The 22,180-nt window shown below is 44.5% G+C and overlaps 1 protein-coding gene across 2 annotated transcripts in view; it reads left to right on the top strand.

Annotated features, from left to right (window-relative positions):
• Positions 1-22,180, top strand: part of LAMP3 (lysosomal associated membrane protein 3) — a 34,492-nt gene that overhangs the window by 5,496 nt on the left and 6,816 nt on the right. The window contains exons 3-7 of one of the 2 annotated variants that reach the window (XM_007195356.2): positions 2,034-2,764; positions 3,645-3,773; positions 13,389-13,446; positions 16,527-16,697; positions 19,082-19,217. In XM_007195356.2, coding sequence (XP_007195418.1) covers positions 2,034-2,764; positions 3,645-3,773; positions 13,389-13,446; positions 16,527-16,697; positions 19,082-19,217 — 1,225 coding nt within the window. The remainder of the gene's footprint in view (positions 1-2,033; positions 2,765-3,644; positions 3,774-13,388; positions 13,447-16,526; positions 16,698-19,081; positions 19,218-22,180) is intronic. The other variant, XM_007195355.2, reaches the window with a different exon arrangement.

The following is a 22,180-nucleotide window of genomic DNA, read 5'->3' as shown; positions in this document are numbered from 1 at the left end:
GTACCCACCTAGAAATGTATTGGATGAAAGGGAGAGATAGTAAAGGTGTTTACGGATGACTTTAATTAGATATGAAATTCAGGACTCTATAAACACCAGCATAGAGTGATCTTCTTTCCCTTTTCCCTGTGTTTTTCCAAGTCACTGCCCAGCACCGGGCAGTAACAGCTCCAATGAGTGAAAATACAAGGCGTAAACATAGTGAAACCATAGCATTGAAGAGACAGCGCCATCTCTCAGTGTACCTCATCATAAGCTCCCAAGGGACATCATCTGCAGTTGTCTACTTTCTGGCTTGCTCTGTGCTTGGAAGGAGACAAGGATAGAACTATTCTGGTTGAAAAAGATTCAGAGGCCTTCGGCTCTGAAGGGATGGCCCAGGAGAGAACCTATGACAATAATACACACTCTAGGTATGCTTAATATTCCAGGAAGGCTTTCACTCAAACCACCTTGTTTGAGCCTGTTAATAATCCTAGGAGGTCTACAATGCTATAACCACCATGTACACATTCAGTTATTTATTCATTCATTCCGTATCCGCTGAAAACCGTCTATGTGCACGTACTGGTGGTGAAAAAAATTACCCACAGTTCCCACCTTGAGGTTGCTTTTCATCTAGTGGGAGAGAGGCACAATTAATAAATAAACATATAATCAGGGCTGATATTCTGCTGGTACACACTGTCTGGACAGGCTTATTGTTAAATATTTGAATACCATCCCCTTATCTAATTACAAGCTGTGATTAGTTCAGTGAAGGCAATGAATATAATACTGTGATGGAGAACTGTGGGGATGGGGAGCTGTTTTATGTGGGGAGGATGGGGAAGACTCTTTGAGAAGCTGACATTTAAGCCAAACCATGAAGGATGGCACACCAGATATATCAGAGCACTTATGGATTAATTTAATTTCTTAGTTGGAAAAGTCTGCGCCACTCTAAAGGTTAAGTAAGGGAATGACAGAAACTGGGCTACATTTTAAAAACTGATGGCGGGCTTCCCTGGTGGCTCAGTGGTTAAGAATCCGCCTACCAATGCAGGGGACACGGGTTCGAGCCCTGGTCCAGGAAGATCCCACATGCCACGGAGCAACTAAGCCCGTGCGCCACAACTACTGAGCCTGCGCTCTAGAGCCCGTGAGCCACAATACTGAGCCCACCTGCCACAACTACTGAAGCCCAAGCGCCTAGAGCCCGTGCTCCACAACAAGAGAAGCCACGGCAATGAGAAGCCCGCGCACCGCAAGGAAGAGTAGCCCCCGCTCGTCGCAACTAGAGAAAGCCTGCGCGCAGCAACGAAGACCCAACGCAGCCATAAATAAATAAATTTATTAAAAGAAAAGAAAAGAAAAGAAAACTGATGGTGAAATAAAAAATGGAAGGGAACTGAATCTCTTGTCATTGGAGGTAATTATGCATAGATTGGCGGAACACGTGGCAAATATCCAACAGTACAATTCACACATCAGATTAGGGTTTGTACTAGATAATCTTTAAGGTCCCTTTCGAACCTGGGATTATATGATTCTCTGAAAACTATACAAGTCTGTGTAAATCTTTATTACTGTTATTCATGCTGCCCCAGCTCTGTCAGGTCGTCACAGCAGCACCCTACCCAGGAGCACACTCTACCCAGGAACTGTCCAGATTCACATTTGAAGATGGAAAATGAAGAGGCATTGGCACTTAGATATCTAGCTGAGCACGCTCGCTGGGGTGATAGTACCACACCCCACACAGTGAAAGGGGAAGAACATCTCCAGTATGCTCACAGCCCTGTAAAAACATGGATGCAACCAAAACGTTAATATTGTGGCCTTGTGGTAGAATTTTTTTTTTTTTTTTTTTTTTGGTTGTGGTAGAATTTTGAGTGACCTTCACTTCACTGTTATTTCCTTGTAAATTTCCCCCAAATCTGAAAAACACATGTTAATTTTTAATGAAGAAACCTTAAAGTGGGAGTGGGGGAGGGCTTCACTCATGTGAGCCATTGGTTGGTGTATTAACATTTTTGTTTCCTAATTTGCAGTGATTTTGCATTATGGCAGTCATATGAGAGCAAAAGCGTTTCCAGAAATCACAGGCTATTCTCCACCTGCAACAGTACAGGCCACAGCCAAACCTTCTCTCCTGCAGCCAACGAACCGTGTGCCTCAGAAAACTTCAGCAGCAAGGTCAACAGATGGGCATGTCACCTCTCAGATAGCTGTCACAACATCCACCTCTGAGACCCTAACCACACACACAACCATAAAGATTCTAGGGACAGCTTCCCTGGTAACTACAGACAGCACCCCCTCCACCAGCCCGACAGCCCACACCCTAGTCACAGCCCTGGCCACACCCAACAAGTCACACACGGCTGCTCCAGTCACTGAGGCTACGATCAGCCCCAGCACCGGTCCCAGCCCACCACCACCCACCGTCACCCCGCCAGCCCACAGAACTGGAGCCAGGCCATCGACTGTTGGCCACACAACTGGGAAGACCACCCAACTCCATAACCAGACCACCCTGCCAGCACCTTTGTCCACCTCACCACACAATAGCACAGCCAGCCGGAAGCCTACTCAACCCCCCCACACCCCAGGGCCCACCAACACAACCCAAACAGCCTCGCCTGCCACCGTAGCTCCCAGGCCCACCCTCGCACCCCAGCCATCGTCAGCCAAGACTGGAATTTATCAAGTTCTGAATGGAAGCAAGCTCTGTATCAAAGCAGAGATGGGGATAGAGCTGACGGTTCAAGACACGGAGTCGGTAAGTCCGGCACAGGACTATAGCACTGCTTCAAAAAGTTTGAGTGGGGAGTGCCTTGCTGAAAATGAACGTTCCCCTGCATCCTGTATCTTGGAATGAAGTAGGTATCTGCGGGCTCCTCTTTCTCCAAGGTGCTCCGTTACGAGGTGGATCTGTTTTAGGACACATACAGAAATAGACACTGATAGCAACTGTATGAATGAAGAAAGGCACACACCAAAATTTTAAATATGCACACCCTCCACTTTTAGCCACCATGGGCAGAGTGTTGGGTGTGGCCAGCGTTGACCCCAGCCTGGCCCTGCTCCTCTGGATGACTTCCAAGCCTCAGCAACTTTCCCGGGAAATGAGAGGTTTGCATTAGACGGTCTTCGTGGTTCCAGCCAGCTGTGACATTAATATGAAAAATCCAGGTTAATGAGAAGATTGGAGGGGGTGGGAGTGGGGCTTAGATTATTTGATTTGCTGAAAGAATCACTATAAAAATTCTTCCTTTTTTTGCACAGTTTTTATGATTTCAAGTAAAATTTCCACATTCGGTTTTTATTTGAAACAGAAGTACATTAGATAGCAAAACCTTTCCTGTAGCGCCCAACATGTTTGCTTGAGCAAAAATTAAATTCTACATGGTTTTTCAAGAATATACCTGCCATGAATTATCTATCAAGGAACTCCTCTCTGTGAGAGCACTCCTTCTTTTAAAAAAATCTTTTAAACATAACAGTTTGGAAATGAGAGGTGTCTTCCAGGGACTTTGAAATTCTCCAGTGAGCGCCCACTAGCCTGGAGTTTCAGGCTCAATTACCAGCCTGTGCTTCTGGTCTCCCGGCTAGAGTTTTCTTCTACATTCCACTGAGCCAATCTATTTTATTTGGTTTAGGTTTTTTCACCTCAGAAATACTTCAACATCGACCCCAATGCAACCCAATCCTCTGGGAACTGTGGCTTCCGAAAATCCAACCTCCTCTTGAATTTCCAGGGCGGATTTGTGAATCTGACATTTACCAAGGTGAGGCTGAACTCCTTACACTAACCTGCTCTAGCATCGCTTTCCCTGTCCCTCGCCCTGGGGCCCGGTGGTGCAATCCCACACTTGAAGTTCCAGGGGAAACAGACCTCAGAGCCTTTCGAGATATTCTCTGATAAGAATGAGGGTCATGGAGATGGAGAGGAGGCAAGTGTCGACATCTTCTGTTTGCTTTCCTCCCTCTTCAGCCTCCTCTGTGCAGCCCAAGAAGGGCTTTGATGCCTCTTGGGAGAGATGTGGCCTTGGGGAGCCTGGCCAAAGTGCCATTTGCAAACCACCCCAAGGAGGAAGCTGTACGGATGAACAGACCCATAGACATACCCAGTGGGCAAAGAGAAACAGGGTTACTCTGAGACCAAAGTCAAATGTCACAATAGGTTCTTTCCAACCACAGAAGGCAAAATTCAGGGACTAACCAGGGGCTGGGTTTTCCAGGCCATATGCTGGGAGGGGGTAGACAACTGAATAGAGTGGAAAAGCATGGTCGTGAGATCAGTCTTGGCTACAGATTTGACTCTGTCACTTGTTCTCCTTTTGACATCAGGCAGGCAACTTAATCTGTTTGAGGTTTGTTTATTTGTTTGTTTATCATTTTAAAAATGGGGAAAAGAATGAACGATCACTCCCGTAAAGAGCTTTGTTCAATACATGGAAAGTGGATGCTCAATAGCCAGTAGCTGTGATTACAGTGACTGAAATGGACAAATGTCTTGGGAACACAGTGATGGTCAACCCCCTCTCAAAGGAGAGACTTGCCCCTGCTTGGCCCAAAGTGTCTTTCAAATAAGCCAAGAGGACCCTTGTAGCTGGGACTCGGTGTGGGCCTCCTTCTTACCTGTCTAACGTGACCCCTGAAGTTAGAGGGTCTTGGTTAGCAGATCTTGGAGAGCAGTGAACACAGACTTTGGGATCAGACAAATCAAGATTGACTCCCAGCCATAATACTTACTAGCTGCATGACCTTGGACTAGTTGGGGCATGTTTTCTCATCTACAAAAAGGAACTAGTTATAGCTACTTAGTGGTATACGTAAACCGTCTAGCACAGTGCGTGGTACATGCAATGGTCTTTATTGCATGGAGTTATTATTATTGTTATTGTTAATGTTATTGACTTGGTCTCATAAGCTTTTTTTTTTTTTAAAACTGGAGTATAATTGCTTTACAATGTTGTGTTAGTTTCTGCTGTACAGTGAAGTGAATCAGCTATATGTATACCTATATCCCCTCCCTCTTGGACCTCCCTCCCACCCCCATCCCATCCCATCTAGGTCGTCACAGAACACTGAGCTGAGCTTCCTGGTCTCGTAGGCTTTATCCTCCTCATGATACTTTTCTCCTTAAGGTAGAGATGCCCCTGAGAATTTGGTGGTTTCCTTTCAGTACCAAATGGAAGCAAGCATAGTCCTTCACCAGAAGAACATTCAGGGCAGAATAAATGCTCTATTCCTGCGCAACTGAAGTTAATCCTAAAAGGTGTCAGGGATTTTTTGAAAGTCACTTTGGCAAAATGGCAGAGGATAGGCATAAGCATTTATGCTTTCGTTTAGGGCTTGATCCCACCCAGCCCACTGCCCCTGTGAATAATTGCCTACAGAAAGGTGTCAGGAACCTCCAGTGTCTGTGTGGGGCACACAGTGGCCACTGCTGCCAGGCCGCAGGCAGAACTGCAGGCAGGAGTGTCTTGGCACCTTTCGATGTCTTTCTTTGCTCCTTTCCTCTGTCTCTGGGAACGATGCCTTCAGGCTGGGCTCTATTTGACCAAGCTCCACCCAAGTGCCGAATCCCAGCCGTTCTGGAAATCCTCTGTGCCTCCAGAGCGTGGACAGGAAATGAGTGTCCAGTAGAGCTGGAAGGACCAGCAGGGCTCCCTGCCCCCAACACCTTCGGGAAGGAGCAAGGTGAGCCGCTCTCAGTCCACGGCCCCAGGTGTTGCCACAGCTGCTCTGCCTGAGTCTCACCAGCCAAACTCACCTTATTCATTCCACTGCCAGCACCAAAACCCGGAGCAGGCAACCTTAGCTATGCCCCAAGAGAAAGCAAAAAGGCTCATAGAAAGTAAAAGTTCCCACCAGCCTTAGCCCTTCTGGGGAATTTATGCATTTTGAAAGAGAAGTTGTTTAAGCCAGAGCAGTGGCCACAAATCCAAAGATTACAGGGGCTAAGCATAGAACTTAATAAGTGAAGTAGTGAAAAAGTAAAAGTGTCTTTTTCCTTGAAATGGGCAGCCCTTATTTTTTATTTTGACACCTTTGGGGAAGACTTTATTTCCCCATTAAATCTGCATAAGAAAAATGTTAGAGTAAGTGTGAGATGACAAGCGGCAGCCTCAGTAGTGAGGGGACAAGAGGGAGGGGTTGGGAGTGCCCGTCCTCCCCACCAGCCGCTCCTCAGCTCCAGCTGGCGGGGTTGGTGGCGGGGCTGGCATCTAGCCCTGGGGACTGTCACTGTCCTTTATGGTAGGTGTTCATTCTGGACGGTGGGGTTTCCTGCATGGCCACTGCCCTACTGTGCCCATTAAATATTTACACATCACCTCTATCAGGTGGTAATAAGAGACCAGTGTTTGTCAACCCTTATTGTTCAAGAGAAGGTAGAAATCCCAACCTTTTTCTGAAAGCACATGACTTTTTAGTGTTGGCAACACATTTTTTAGACATTTGAACACTCCATTGGTCAAACAAAACAAAACACAGCTGTAGGCCCGCTTTGGCCTGTGGATCCCGGCACTGTGCCTTCTGCCCAAACAGGGGAACTATGTGAAATGCATTTAGGCAGGAAAGATGTCTAGATTCTTCCACAAGAGAAGTGGGCTCAATAATTCAGTCAACCACTCTTCACATGTTGCTACCTTCTACACCAGTGCTTCTCAACAGCAACAGTATTAACACTTGGGTTTAAACAGATAAGTCTTTGCGGCAGGGACTGTCCTGAGCCTTGTGGGATGTTGAGCAACATCCCTGGCTGCTGCCTACTAGATGCCAGTAGCAACACCCAACCTCAGCTGTGACAACCCAAAATGTCTCCAGACATTGATAAATGTCCCCTGAGGGGCAAAATCACCCTCAGTTGAGAACCAGTGCTCTAGAGAAAAAAGAGAGCCTTAGAAAATAGGAATACGTGTTAGTTATAACATAATAGATGTTATAAAGAGAACCAAGTTGTAGAATGATAAATGGATGCTGATTAGCAAGACTGATTTGTCAGCCAATTTACCAATAAGAATTTACTGAGCACCTACTTTGTCGCCAATACTGAGCTAGACATAATGGGAGAAATAAAAGAAATATAGGCTATAGTTTTAGGATTCAAATCATATACAATAATTTGTCATTTTTAATATTGAAATACTGCCAATGACAGAAACGTAAAGAAAAACTTGCCTCCTAAACTTGCCTCACTTGATGTTGTTGTCAGTCAAGACTTAACTTATCCATATTATTACTGTGTGACCATGGACAAGTCACTAGCTCTCTTTCTGAGCCTTAGTTTCCTCCACTATAAGATGGGACCAACCAGGACCTATTTTGTTGGGCCACTGTGAGGGTGAACTGGGCTGGCGTATGTGAAACTGCTGAGCCCGGCGTCTGGAGAGGTGGGTTTCCTGTCTCGTTTCTCTCAGTTTCATTTTTTAAAGAACCAAAAGCGTTTCCATGTGAATGTCTCATTTGATTAAGGTGACGGCGGAAAGCTGTTCAGACCCTTCAGCTGCAAGATAAATATATCTCCTTTCCCCCTACTCCCCACAACTTCCTTGTTTTAAAGGATAGTTTGTTTTAAAAACATCTTTCAGTAACTTTGTGTAGAGTTTATGTTTCTGTTCTCAACACTATCCCTTTCTCATCCACCTGGTTGGAAGGACAGTGCAAGCCTCCAGCGCCGGCTCTGGGACCTGGGAGAAATCAGTCACGAGGAGAGAGGAGCACCAGGGCGAGGCAGTGAGTTGGCCAGACAACGAGGTCTGGATGTCGAATAAGGCCCACCCACCTGGTGTTTCTCCAGAGCCTTTCGGGGCATTCGGAGCCCTCTTAGCTTATAGACTCCTGAGAACTGTTATTAGTGTTCAAATGTTAACACACTCAGAGTGCGCTGTTTAGAACTTCCCAAGTGTGCGGCACCATTTCCTGCCCTGTTTTCCCTTGTGGGGTTCCCTCTGCCTGGAATGCTCCTCCCACCCCTCATTCATCCTTTGAGATGAATTATCAATTCATCTTCACTCTGTGAAGTCTCCCCACCCCAATCCCCACCTCCATCCCAGGTAAAACTGGGACACTTTCTTCTCTTGGTTTCCTGACCCTCCATATATTCCCCGACCTCCATAAATGCACTTACCACACATTTTGCCATCTTGAAGGCAAGTCTTTGACTTATTCACATTCCTCTCTCTAGTGCCCAGCCCTGACTTTATACATAGTATATCTTTAGCAAATGAATCCATAGAGGAGTGAATCTAAATTTCACAGAGAACTCTGGGGCAAGTTGCCAAAAAGTAGATCAGCAGCTCTAAGGAAATAGCCTCCTTGGCCTCTTTTTGTGACATTCAGAGCTGAGATTTCTTTCTTTATTTCTTCCTTTCTTCCTTTCTTTCTTTCTTTTTCTTTCTTTCTTTTTCTTTCTTTCTTTCTTTCTTTCTTTCCTTCTTTCTTTTTTAACTTTTTATTTTATATTGGAGTATAGTTGATTAACAATGTTATGTTAGTTTCAGGTGTACAGCAAAGAGATTCAGTTATACATATACCTGTGTCTATTCTTTTTCAAATTATTTTCCCGTCTAGGTTGTTACATAACACTGAGCAGAGTTCCCTGTGCTATACAGTAGGTCCTTGTTTGTGATCCATTTTTAATATAGTAGTGTGTATATGTCAATCCCAAACTCCCTAACTATCCTTCCCCACCCCCGAACACACTTAGGGTTCATTCCCTAAGTCTGTGAGTCTGTTTCCAGAGCAGAGGTTTCTTGATGAAGTCGACAACATTGAACAAAAAAGGCCTGATTGATGTCCACATCCTGAACATCTGTGACTGTGAAACTCCCACGATACATTTTGCAGAAGTTGAGGAGAGGACCCTGGGCCTCACAGTCATTGGCAAGCTGCATTCCTGGGCAGGCTTGACTGGCTGGCTTGCTCTGGACCCAGCCCTTTGCTAAGGAGAGTGTTTAAGTTCCTTGCATTAGGATCTTTGGATGAGATATTGCAGAGTTCTCTTTAGACACTGTCAGTGAGGAGCCACGTGGTCAGCAGCCATTGGTTGAGTAGTGAGATGGGACTTCTGCAAATGGTCCATTCAAACGGACATGCTATAAGTGCTAAAGTACCATATTCAGCTATTAAGAGTCCTTGGCCCCCTTTTGTCACTCTCCAACCTCAACCCCAAATGAGAAAAACATCTGGCAGAGAATAACCCCGTGGGTGTCAAAGGAGAAAGCAGGCACTATAAATTGCAGAATGTGTGGCATGTAATTTCCCTTGGGCTTTGGGTTAAATCTGACACTTGCTTGAAGCTCTCAACCTCCCCACCACTGCCTTCCTCTGTATCCACCCCATTCCCATCCCTGAGAGCTGAGGTTTCAGCCTGGTTCTTTAATCCATAGGGCTAGCTAAGCTTAGCTCACTGGCTTGCTCTCTCTTTCTTTCTGTTTGTGGTGGATCTGAGCTCTAGGTGATAGATTAAAAATTATAATTTGAGCTCAATAAGAGAGGTTTACTGGGAAGGGGAAATCTTTTTATTACTGTTGTTAACAACACCAGTTAAAATTTGAGCAAAGACTTTGTGATAAGTTTTTTACATGATTCCTTCATTTAATACTCACATCAACCTAAGAGGTAAGTCCTGTTACTATTGTCCCCATTCTGCTACTGAATAGGAGAAAAAATTAAATTTTTGCAATGTTCACCAAGATTCAACAACTTAACCTAGGTTACATGGGAATAGAGGCATATTTTTAAAATAGTGTTTAAAAATTCTTAGCAACACTTTATTCTCTCAAATAGAAGGTTAACCACTCTCTTTATAATATTTCATAACCAACTGATTTGCTCAGCAACTTTGTTCTTTATAGATGGTGTAGCCCAGGAGTCAACAAGCTATGCCCCCCCCGACCCCTGACCAAATCCAGCCCGCCACCAAAAAAATGTACAGTCTATAAGCTAAGAATGGCTTTTACATTTTTTAATGGTTGGGAAAAAAGAAAAGAATATTCTGTGACACAGGAAATCATATAAATTCAAATTTCAGTGTCCATAAATGAAGTTCTCTTGGAATATGGTCACACTTATTTGCGTATGTGTCATCTGTGGCTGCTTTTGTGCTAGAATGGTGGAGTTGAGTGGTTGCTACAGAGATCCACAAAGCCTAAAATATTTACCATATGGCTCTTTACAGCAAAAAACTTGCCAACCCCTCCTACAGAATAAACGTCAGCCCTGTTACCATTCAAATTAGGCCAACTTCTGAATTTCTGAGTCTAAAAAAAAAATGCTTTGCTCTAGTTTAAATAAAAGACAACTTTATTTTCTTTAACACAACTCCACAGGAAAATGTGAGTACCATGGTCTAAATAAGACTCATGTGATATCAGCAGCATACATTATGTAAAACTTGGAATCTCAAGGAAACTAAACATTCCACTGACCTCTTGTTTACAAAAGTTCACCTAACAAATGCTCTTCCTTCACCATGAAGATAGACAGCAGCTCAGTCCCAGTCAACGTCTGGCTAATTTTGACTCAGTCAAAACAGAAGGAAACCTGGATACAGGCTCTGGACTCAGTCCTGTTACATTATGAGATAAACCTGCAGGGAGTATGAGCACTGCCATCTGCTTTGGGAGGCCTCACCTTGGGCGTTAGCCCGATAAAGCGCCAGTTCTGGTGGAACAGGTGCAGCCCTTCCAGTCAGGGCGTGCAGCTGGGAGGGCCCATGCTTGCTTTAATGCTTTACCTCTCCTCTTGGAATTCTTTTTTTTTTTTTTTTTAATTTTATTTATTTATTTATTTTTGGCTGTGTTGGGTCTTCGTTTCTGTGCGAGGGCTTTCTCCAGTTGCAGCGAGTGGAGGCCACTCTTCATCGCGGTGCGCGGGCCTCTCACTATCGCGGCCTCTCCTGTTGCGGAGCACAGGCTCCAGACGCGCAGGCTCAGTAATTGTGTCTCACGGGCCTAGCTGCTCCGCGGCATGTGGGATCTTCCCAGACCAGGGCTCGAACCCGTGTCCCCTGCATTGGCAGGCAGATTCTCAACCACTGCGCCACCAGGGAAACCCTCTTAATAATTTTTGATCTTGCATTTTTATTTTGAACTAGGTCCACAAATTATATAGCTGGTCTTGCTTCCTATAGATGATTATATATAGGCAAATACATTCCAGGGAATGTGAAAGAAAGTCCTTGCACCACAAATTTTTTCTCTATAACCGCATATCCCATGAAGGAAAGTGTAGAGCAAGATCCCATAGACAAGATCTTGCTTTGTCTCACCTACAGACAATGTGAATCAGAGGTACATGCCTCCCTCCTCTGAGCTCTTTGTTCTCCGCTGTAAAATGGGCTGAGAACATTTATTCTGCCTCAAGGGGGTTGTCGTGAGGATCAAAGAAGGCAGGAAAATGCACTTAGTAAACTGTAAAAGGATTAAAGAAATAGAAAGCACCCATTCCTTATGGTGAGGATAGCGCTAGGAGATGCCCAGGAGAGGGAAGACTCCAGGTGGTATCCCATGGAGCTCAGAGCTGGCCCCAGCGCTGTTCTCCCGCTGCTCTTTAATCAGTCTCTTGCTGCAGCCCAAGCCATTTCCAAAAACAAAGCCCTCATATCACTGCCCTGCTTAAAACCCTTCAATGGATTCTCTCTGCCCTTAGGATGGGGCAGGGATTTTACAACAGTGACTGTGGGCCCTGACATACAGGTCTCTCTTATGCTAAAAGGGATCCCAAGTAAAGAATATCCTGGGAATTCCCTGGCGGTCCAGTGGTTAGGACTCTGCACTTTCACTGCCAAGGGCCTGGGTTACTGGGTTACTGGTCGGGGAACTAAGATCCCACAAGCTGCAAGGCGTGGCAAAAAAAAAAAAAAAAAAAGAATAACCTGAATAAACTGTATGTAAAAGCAACCCAAGGGCCTGGGTCACAGTTGTTTTTCTCTAAAACAAATGGATGGTCCAAGCACATCATCCACATCATCCAACTTGCCTTTGAGACCCAAGACTGAGCACCTTGAATGAGGCATCTGGGTCTTATTCTTCCCCCAGGACCTAGAGCAATGCCTGGTCTGGAGTGGATATAAGAGAAGTTAAAGGCTAGCCAGGTGGCTTGCGGTAATATCTTCACTTGCCAACTATTAGGACTGTGACCTTGGGCAAGTCACGGAGCCTCCATTTCTTCTCCTAGTGGTTGTGGGGATTAAATAAGGTGAGGCACAGAGGTGCCTGCCACACAAGGTAAGAAGTGCCTGGCACGAGGTAAGAAGCCAGTGTGTGGAGCTGCTTCAATGAACCGTAGGATCTAGAGTTCAGTGCATCGATAGCAGTCACCTCACTGGAACAGTTTGTATTTCTGGAGCCCTTATTGTGTAAGCAATCATCATTTCATCTACAAACAATATATAAATGGACTAGAATGTGGTCAAGATTATTATTGCTAAGTTCCTTTAATGACTACTAAAAGTAATTCAATTTCAGATTCTGATTTTGGTTGCTCTACCGTTTTTGGCAGCTCACTTGCAGATAGTTTTCTAATGAATGTTTAAAAACAATAACACTGTAAATCACCTACTTTAAAAATAAAAACTCCTTTTCCAACTTACCTTTCATATCTCAATTCAATTCCTTTTAATGTTCCATACCCTGAGTCTCTCAGGAAGTTATAGGGCTGTTTTGTAGGGTGTTTTGGTTTGTTTTTTGTTTTTCCAAAAGGACAGTCCCTGGATAAAACGTGGAGCACTGCTTTATAATTCTGAACACAACAACCTGGGGTCTTCTTCTAGAGAACAGCCAGTAATCTCAGGGTTAACCATTTCTTTCCAGAATCCTTCATGGCCCCATGTAACCATTTTGGAGACATGAACCCATTAATCTGTTTAAAGTAATTGATACCCTATCCAGGAAAATCCACACACAATTTTGCATACACTGTTTTTCCCAGGGGGTTTATGGACCCCCATCAAATCCACCCACGGTAGCCTTAAGGATGAGTGGTCTCAGCTTGAATCCCTACCCTAAGATATTAATTACTAATAAGGGCTTAATGTATGCCCCCCCCAACCCATCCACCTTCCAGATGTATTTGCATTATAACAGGGGGAAACTTGGCCCAGCTGAAGGGACTCAAATTGTACCAGTGGAATTTGAATTTCAGGCTCTAGCAACAAGTATGCAATAGAGAAATTTTCAGCCAGGGGCAAGCCATTACTTATTATCTGTTTATTGTATGATGGATTTACTTCTTTGGAAAATTTCAAACGCAGTTGTAGCTCCATACCAACATACCCCAAGCCCCCATATCAATGATGTAATAGCTGGAATCCTGCCTAAACAGTCTGTAAACTAGGATCATAAACATAAAAACAGAGATTACCCAAAAGTTGACACACTGCTGTTTTACAGGATGAAACCTCGTATTATATCAGTGAGGTGGAAGCCTATTTGACCATCTCAAATCCAGGTAAGTAGTTGGAGAAGCCTGTTCCACCAGCGATGATGCTATGTTTCTGGTTAGCTCAGTTTTCATCTCGCTAATACGTGACGCTGTCTTTGAGAAACAGACTGAGAGAGCAGCCAGCATGGTAACTTTGGGGGGACTTATTATTGATACATCTCTGTGTGCTTCAGTCTGCTTGTCTGCTCATGAAGCAAGTTGGCTACACTGTGTCAAATCAGCAACAATAGAGTTGAGTGACTTTTGGACAGATTTGCTGTTAATGGTGAGGTTTATTTTACACTCTCGGAATCATGCATTCATTCTACGAAAGGGTAGCTAGTGCCTGCTAGGTTCCAAGCCCTATAGTATGTACTGGGTATCCCTAATTATCTAAACATATAGTCCCTGCCCTCATGCAGCTTACATTACAGAAGTGGGGAGAGGACCATAAACAGATGCATTAAATTACAATATACAGTTAAATAGTGCTAGATTCTATGAGCAAAAAAAAGCAGGATGAGGATGGAGAGGACTGGGAGGGGTAGTAGGGAAGCCCTCTGAGGAGAAAGCCCTCTCTGAAGAGGGGAGGTTTGAGCAGAGAGCTATCCCCATTTGGGGACATCTGGGTCAGGGGCAGATCTTTCCAGGCGGCAGGAGCTACAGGTGCCCAGGCTCTAAGAAGTGAGCTTACTGGTGCACTCAAGGACCAGCAGGAACCAGTGTGTCCAAGAGAGCAAGCAAAGCAGCCAATGAGGTCTGAGGGCCAGAGCACAGAGAGCCTGTGGGTAAGACAGGGTGAGGACTTTGGATTTTATTCTAAAGTGTGAGAAGATGCCATTGGAGGGCTTGGCGTAGGGAAATGATATATCAGATTTATATTTATAAAGGTTCACTTTGGTTGCTATATGAAAAATTACCCAAAGTAGAGCAAGTTGAAAGAACTCCTACAATGTTCACTTCTAGGAAAGTAATGCTCCCAGTCAAGTTGAGGGAGTTTCTCAGTGGCCTCAGATGTTTCTCCAGAAAACCTAGACTTAGATAACACACTGTTAGTGAGCACTTCCTCCGTGCCAGTTCGTGTACTAAGAGTTTTCATGTCTCTTTTCTCCTCTTCAAAATTCTTTTGACTGGCTTAAACTTATTCTTTTATTAATTAAGGAACTTATACTAAAGAAACTTGCCAAGAAATGAAAATGTGAAGATATATCTATTTTAAATATTAGCAATATTACATTGGTATTGCTCAAAAAGTTGTTGTCAATGATTAGCGGTTAAATGTAAGTCAGATGTCACAGTTGACCTTTTCATACGCATTATCTCAAACGAGTCTCCTCATATCGACTGGGGAATAAATATTGTGCATGCTAACATAAAGCAGCTAATGTTATCACTGGATAAGGACCAAATTTTAGCTGCTAATAGGGTAGTAATGTCTCAAGGGGCAGGAGAAGGGAAAGTCAGACCAGAAACTAATTGAGAGGCTGAGGGAGGGGAAAAATCAACTCTAGGTCCCCATGCTCAAGGCTCAGCAGTGACAGCAGGAACTGTCATATTCATAGTAATGATGATTTTCATGTCAGTGGTGGCAGTGGTGGTGGTGTGGGTACAGTAGTTAGTTGTAGTTACAGGGGTAGTGACCGTGGTGACGTTAGTACGAGCAGTGGTAGTAGACTACCCCAGGATATAACACAAGATACAGTAGTGTACATGGATAATTCAGTACATCATGTAGGACGTTTGCATGTATAAATGCAGGCGTCTGCAGTAAATACGACAGTAATGGGCAGGAGACACAACAGCACGGTAGTTAAGATAACAAGCTCTAGAATCAGACGGCTTGAGTCCAAATATCACATACTAGCTGTATGTTCTTAGACGAATGTTTTCAACTCCGTCTTCTCATCTGTAAAATGGTGACGGTAGTACCTATCTCAAAAAATTTTTGTGGGAATTAAACAGGAAAATGCACGTCAAGTACTTGCACAGCACCTGAAACACAGTGAGCCGACCCTCCGTGTGAGATGTTATCTCAGATGCAAGTGAACACACCCGCAGCAGCAAGGAGAGGAGGGAACTTCCGGACTCCCTCACTAACAGCCCATGGGTGAATTCACTGAGGTCCATAGTCTGGTCCTCAGCCCAGGAAGCCATCAGCGGCTGTTTCTTCAAGGAACCTGATGTTAAACCAAGGTCATAAAACTGATGTATAAAATCAGAATGCCAGTTTGTTCATTCATCATGCTACTGTTTCTTATTGTAACTGCAAGGGGACCAAGACAGCTGGGTACTCTGCCAATGAACTTTCTCCCATTTGGGAAACCAAACTATATTCAGAAGGGTGCCTGGTGGAGGTGGAATTAGAGCAAATGGAGTTATTAAATTTTTTTAACATCTTTATTGGAGTATAATTGCTTTACAATGGTGTAAATATTTTAAATGTTTAACCCCATGGGCCTTGAAGCACTCACCTCCTTGAAACGGGTGTGCCTCTCATGAGACAGGGCCAGTCCTTGAGCAGGTCCTTCTCTCCCAGCAGCACTCAGGTGGATGGAGATGGGCCTCTCCCTTCTCTATGCTTCCATGAATGATGCAACAACCCCTCCCAATGACGGGCTTAGTCCTTCCTTTTGCTATATTAATGCATTCAGTGTGGTGACATGCAAATACTCTGCTTGGTAACTTTGCATGTCTCTGCTCTGATTCATTACGAGTTCATGTGATTTTTGTCTCAGAACAATCTTACTTCTTTTATTTCTGAAGTTTCTGTGGGCACTTTTTTGTGCTCAAGCACTGACAATAGTCCCCACTGACTCTGCCCCCAATGACTTAAAATAACTGAAGAAAAGATTCCAAAGAGTTTCTATTTCAATGTTATCATATTCTAATTTATGTGAGATTGCCCCCGTAGATGGCAAACAGAGCGTCAGGAAAAAGTCCCCAGACAGCACCAGGGTGATGTTTCATGAGGTGAAGGTGTCAGAACTCCGGAGAGCCATATCTAAGGAAGGCCATTTAACTGCACATGGGCCACCCAGCAACAGCTGGGGCTCAATGGATATTTGCCAGGATTCTTACATGTCAATATTTCACCTCTGTGTTTTCAGAGAAAGTTTACCAAGGAAAGAAAAGTGCAATGGTGATGTTTGAGACTGTGGCCGGGCATTCCTTCAAGTGTGTGAGCGAACAGAGCATCCAGCTGTCAACCCACCTTCAGCTGAAAACAATGAATATCCAACTGCAAGCCTTTGATTTTGAAGGCAACGACTTTGGAAATGGTAAGTTAAGGGATCATCATGTCACAAACATAAACTTCTGAGACCCAGGAGTAGTTTCAAGTTGTTTTTGTTTGAAGCTTTCAAAGGGACAAGAATCACATGAACTTCCCAGAAGAGTATGATTCCACTAAGCTCTCAGGGTCAAGTTTCTCTGGCCAACCCTCCCACCCACCATTGTATGAGTCAATACCAGCCTCAAAATCAGACACTTAAACCCACTCGTGTCCACTGCCCTCCCACAGCAGAATACATTCTTCTTGTCTGACCAAAATACACATTCTGACTCATTTAAACACACACACACAGTCAATCAATCAAAGAGTCAGAAAACGCCATCAGTAACCTCCCCTGAACAAGCTGTTGAATACTGGTAGACCCAGGTGTCTTTGGAGAGCACCTTAAAAATCCTGAGTATTAGTGATGTCTAAAATTCAAGATTTCAGAATAGATTCTTTCCCACTTACGGAGGGAAAAGAGAAAGTTGTGATCATTCTAGACAGAGATACACTCTGTTGGATCCCCTCTTCTCAAATCCAAGCTGTTCCACCCGACTAGTGCTTCCTCATAATTAGGCTTAGTTTCCATGCAACTTCTGCTTTGGGTTTTTACCACCACAGAGGGAAGCAGGTTCTAGCAAGAAGGCCAGGGGCAGCCCAGGGTGACTTTCCAAAACAGCCCTTTTCTCCCCACCAGGAAAACAGTATTACAAGGGTTTCTACATATGGGCAAGAATTGAACTTCAGTTTCTAAAACATCTCTCTCATAATAAGTCAATGACATTATGAGTACTTCTCAGCTATCAAAAATAAATTTAGCTAGAGATTCAGCTGTAAGTTAAATTTCTATAACAGGAGTCTGATTTCTACTTGAATTCCACTGTAAAGCTGAAAATGTGTCTGGCAGAAAACTTCTGATATACCTGGTGGAAAGCATTCAGCAAAGGCTGTATTAAAGTGTCACTTGCCTTGGATCCCCTGATATCTGTAGGTTTGGTCTGAGTCCTACAATCTCTATCTTAATTTTGGACCTTTACCAGGGTCCTAAGATTAAATATTAAAATTTGCTAGGAGGTATTTCCCCCACTCTGTCATCTTGTCTCAAAATATCCAATTTGGGAAACTCTTTTAAAAATTTATTATGAAGACTTGAAAAACCTCTGTATTTAATCATGTGGTCTTAAAAATAAGGCACACACTTGCTCTTCCTCACCCTCAGAACCTGTGTATAGAAGGAAGTAAGCAGGTCTGGGAAACCTCTTGGTGGCAGAGATGAGAAATAAAAACCTTTTAGCAGCACACCTGGCCTGCTATTAAGCAGTGCTCACGAGGAGATGTAGAAAGCTATCTTTTCATTTTTTCCTCTCCCTCCTTCACCCTCTCATATAAATAGTCACAAAACCCTATCAATTCTGTCTCCAAAATATTTCTCTGGTTCATTCCACTGTCCCCGCTTCAGCTCAGCTCCTTATTCCCAGTCTTTGCACCTCAAATTTCACTAAAGGTGCTCAAATGTGAAGTTGTATGTCATCCTGTAAATAATATTTTCTACCAGAGAGTAAGAGAAGAGAGAAAAAGGAGCAAGTTAAAAAATAGAAGTTACCATACAATATGGCATTATAAAAGGCATAAGTACAAAAGGCCGTGGGAGAGCAGAGGAAGGCATGAGGAACACAGCATTGCAGGAAGGGGGTCAGAGAAGTCCTGACAGATGGGTGACCCTTCAACAGGGGCTCGGAGAACTGGAGAGGAATCCAGCAAGTGGATTGCTCAGCCTTGTCAAAGAGAACGGTCATCCCAAACAGTAGGCCCCTGACCCCCTTTCTCAACCCCTTCTCTCTAAAATCTCGGAGCCTGCAAAAGCTCTCACCGGTACCAGGAGCCCGGGGTGTCCAGCAGTCCCTTCAAGAAGCACAGAGTTTAAATAGAAAACTTTGGCCAGGTGATATGGTCCAGGTCTGTGTTTCCAATGTTGGGAAACAAGGCTCCTGTGCTTACCCTGGCTTGAGAGTCAAGACACAATTCTGATCCTGACCCTCTGGACCTAACCAGTGTTCTTCAAAGTTGGATCTGCCTCCCAGCCGTATCACAATCACCTGGGTCCCACCTCCGACCCTCTGAATCAAAACTGCTTGGGTGCAGGGCCCGGGGATCTGCAGTTTAAGACACTCCTTAAGTGATCACAGGCGCTACAAGTTTCAGCCCACTGCAGTGACCCCTTCCCTTCTCATCTTCACCTGTCCATATGTCTGAGGCAGCAGGGACAGGCCCCGCAGCTCCATCTCTCGCTCAGTTTCCTTCTCTGTGAAGCTGAGGCGGGCAGGGGCAGTATCACTTCCCGGCATTGTGGCCAGCCTGTAACACCTGTTACTCTGACTTCAATTACAGCGGACGAATGCTTCAGTGACAGAAACAGGAGAGAAATCCCTGTGGCCGTGGGCCTGAGTATCGCAGGATTGCTTGGCGTTTTGCTAACAGCATGCCTGGTGACCAGAAAGAGGCCCAGGAGAGGATATGAACGCATGTAAAGCCCCACCTTCCTCAAAATGTGCAAGGTTAAGGCCTTGGGAATGCTGGCTGCATATTTAGCCTGAAGTGAAGGGATCAACTTTTCTAGTTGCCAACCCCACCCTCCAAATCCAATTAGGAAATTAGCATTCCACCAGAGGCCATCAGGCTAGCAACAAGACAGCTCCCACCCCACTTCTTCCTGGGTCATATGGGCTTGAGTTCCACCATCCACACCTGAGAATACAGGCCTGGCTGTGAGAATTAGGGACAAGAGGCAGGGATGTGAGCAGGGTCCTGTGAGAAGGAGAAAACAAACACCCAAAGGGAAGATTGTGTGAAAGACATTTTCAGACTGCACTGCTTTTTCGTATACATTTTTGAGTCTCAATATCTAGTTTTTCTTTAAAACTTTTTTACTTTAAAAAAACCTATCCATTTCAAAATAAATTCTAAAGTGATTTTAAACTCCTGGATTTTGCCCAACTCCTGATTTACTTAAATGATAGTCTTGATAGACTATTCTTTTTTTTTTTTTTTAGATTGACTGAAGGTCTTTTTATTTTGTTTTATAAATTTATTTATTTTATTTATTTATTTTTGGCTGCATTGGGTCTGTTGCTTCATGTGGGCTTTCTCTAGTTGCGGCGAGCGGGGGCTCTACTCTTCCTTGCGGTGCACAGGCTTCTCATTGCGGTGGCTTCTCTTGTTGTGGAGCACGGGCTCTAGGTGCATGGGCTCAGTAGTTGTGGCTGGCGGGCTCTAGAGCACAGGCTCAGTAGTTGTGGCGCACAGGCCCAGCTGTTCCGCAGCATGTGGGATCTTCCCGGACCAGGGCTCAAACCCACGTCCCCTGCAATGGCAGGGGGGGCTCTCAACTACTGCACCACCATGGAGGCCCTGGAGGTCTTTTTAGACTATCATTTTTAAAAGGACATATTCTACACTGTTGTAATGTATTATTAGTAAAAAAAAAAAAAAAACTAGAAAACTTCCCAACATTCCGTTTTTTAATGTAAAGGATATACCAAAGATCTTGGCAAACAAAAGAGGCTTCATAAATGTTAGTTCTCCAGTCCTTCACCTTAATTTGTTGTCTGCCTTCTTAATACCTTTTTTCTGCTCTGTCTCTATTTTTCTTTGATTTTAGTGTATCCCTGTAGATTTGTTAACTTGGGCCATCGTGGGGGGCGGAGGTAGGCAAAGCATCTAAACAGTCAGAAATGGCAAAGAGAAGAGGTAGATCTACCCAGATTATTATCCACTTTCCTTTTTTAGCAAACATTTACCAAAACAAAACAAAACAAAACAAAAAACAAGAAAAACATAAACCAGAAAATTCCTGATTGAGAGTGATTGGTGTCTGGAGGAAAAGTTCTATTAAAATATGGCTTAGAATGTTATTCATGTTTTTCTACTACATTGACTGTTTAAATAGCAGAACTGGGGTTGGTCTTTCAGAGAAAGGGGAGAGTCGTGGACTTCTGGATGTTTTTAACTGTTTTTACTAACAGAAACTGTTCTTGTGTTTCTGTATTTTCCAGAGGTGTTATTCATTATTTTTAACAGGAATTTTATGAAAGTTGGCAACCACTCTATACCCACTGCTTATCTAGGACGTGTACTGCTTTCCTTTGAGGTATTTTAGCTCTCTCCACTTTCTCAGAAGTGAGGGGGTGGGGAGGGCACACAGCAGCTTCAAGAGAGCTTCAAGAGCCCTTGATGATGGCAGGAGGGTGAGGACATTCCTGTTTCCTCCTCACACCAGGAGGTGTTGATGCAAATCTGGGATGTGAGGACCCAGTGTTCCCCAAAGTGACTCGGGTTGAGCAGCAAGGGTGTGGCCTCGGAGAGATGCCGTCTGTCTCCATCTCCTTCCTCCAGTGGGTGTCAGCCAGTACCCGCACTAGACTCCCATTTCCAGTTCAACCTCAAGTGTGCTTGTTAGGTTCTAGACCGCAGAGCATGGGTTGTTTATTCACCGTGCCACTAACCACCCTGTAGAATGACTAAAAGGAGGTTCTAGTATAGAAATTTCTCCCACAGCAGAGGAAAACGAAGTCGAATTAAAATCAAGAAGAGAGGGATAAGGCAGTTGGCTTGAGTTTAACTTTCCTTTCTAACATCTTCAATGAGTTCTTTGGAGTGACGGCTGCTGCTTAGACTCCTGTGATCTACCCCTCCCCACACACACCAATTATCTTTAAAATTGCTTTGAATTAACATCCTAGTAACCGAAAAGAACACAGGTTTCCTTGGAATGATTAGTAAATAAATGCCTGGATGCGTTATTGCCTCACAGTTCTGCCCACTGTTACAGTGACGTTCCAGGAGGGTCCTAGAGGGGAAAGTGCTGGGATTGGGATTGTGGTAGACTGGGCATCTGGAAGTGGCCTCCTCCGTGTCCTGGGGTTCCCCCCCCCCGCCCCCCGCCAGCCCCACCCCGTGCTGCCTCCAAGTCGTCTCTTAGGGCTGCAAGGCTTACTGCAGAGCGCTGCTTGTCCCTTTCTGAGGTCGGGGCAGGAGGCTGTTGTGTAGGACTCCAGGAAGCCTCACAAGGGGCCTCTGATCCTCTCTGGCGGCACTGGCCCCTGGACTTTGGCTCTCCTGCTGCTTGCCCTTCCAGCTGGTTTCAACTCAGTTTCTCCCTTCTGCTGATGGTAGAACACCTGAATTTACCCCTCTCTCTGCAACCTACCTAGAGACAGTAGAAACCTTCACTAATGCCCACATGGAGATAACCTATCCATTGTTCATTGTGTACAGTTGACCCTTGAATGATGCTGGGGGTCAGGGCACCCACCCTCCCACGCTTGAAAATCTGTGTGTATAACAGAGTTGGCCCTCCGTTTAGGTGGTTCCCTCTGTACCTGCGTTCCTCAACCACCTGCGGATAAAGTAGTACTGTAGTATTTAATGTTGAAAAAGATCTGCCTATAAATACACCCCTGCAGTTCAAACTGGTGTCCTTCAAGGGTC

This window comes from Balaenoptera acutorostrata, chromosome 4, assembly GCF_949987535.1.
Source record: "Balaenoptera acutorostrata chromosome 4, mBalAcu1.1, whole genome shotgun sequence".
Classification (NCBI taxonomy): Eukaryota; Metazoa; Chordata; class Mammalia; order Artiodactyla; family Balaenopteridae; genus Balaenoptera; species Balaenoptera acutorostrata.
Note: the sequence above shows the minus strand (reverse complement) of the source record. Positions and strands in the feature narration are given on the sequence as shown.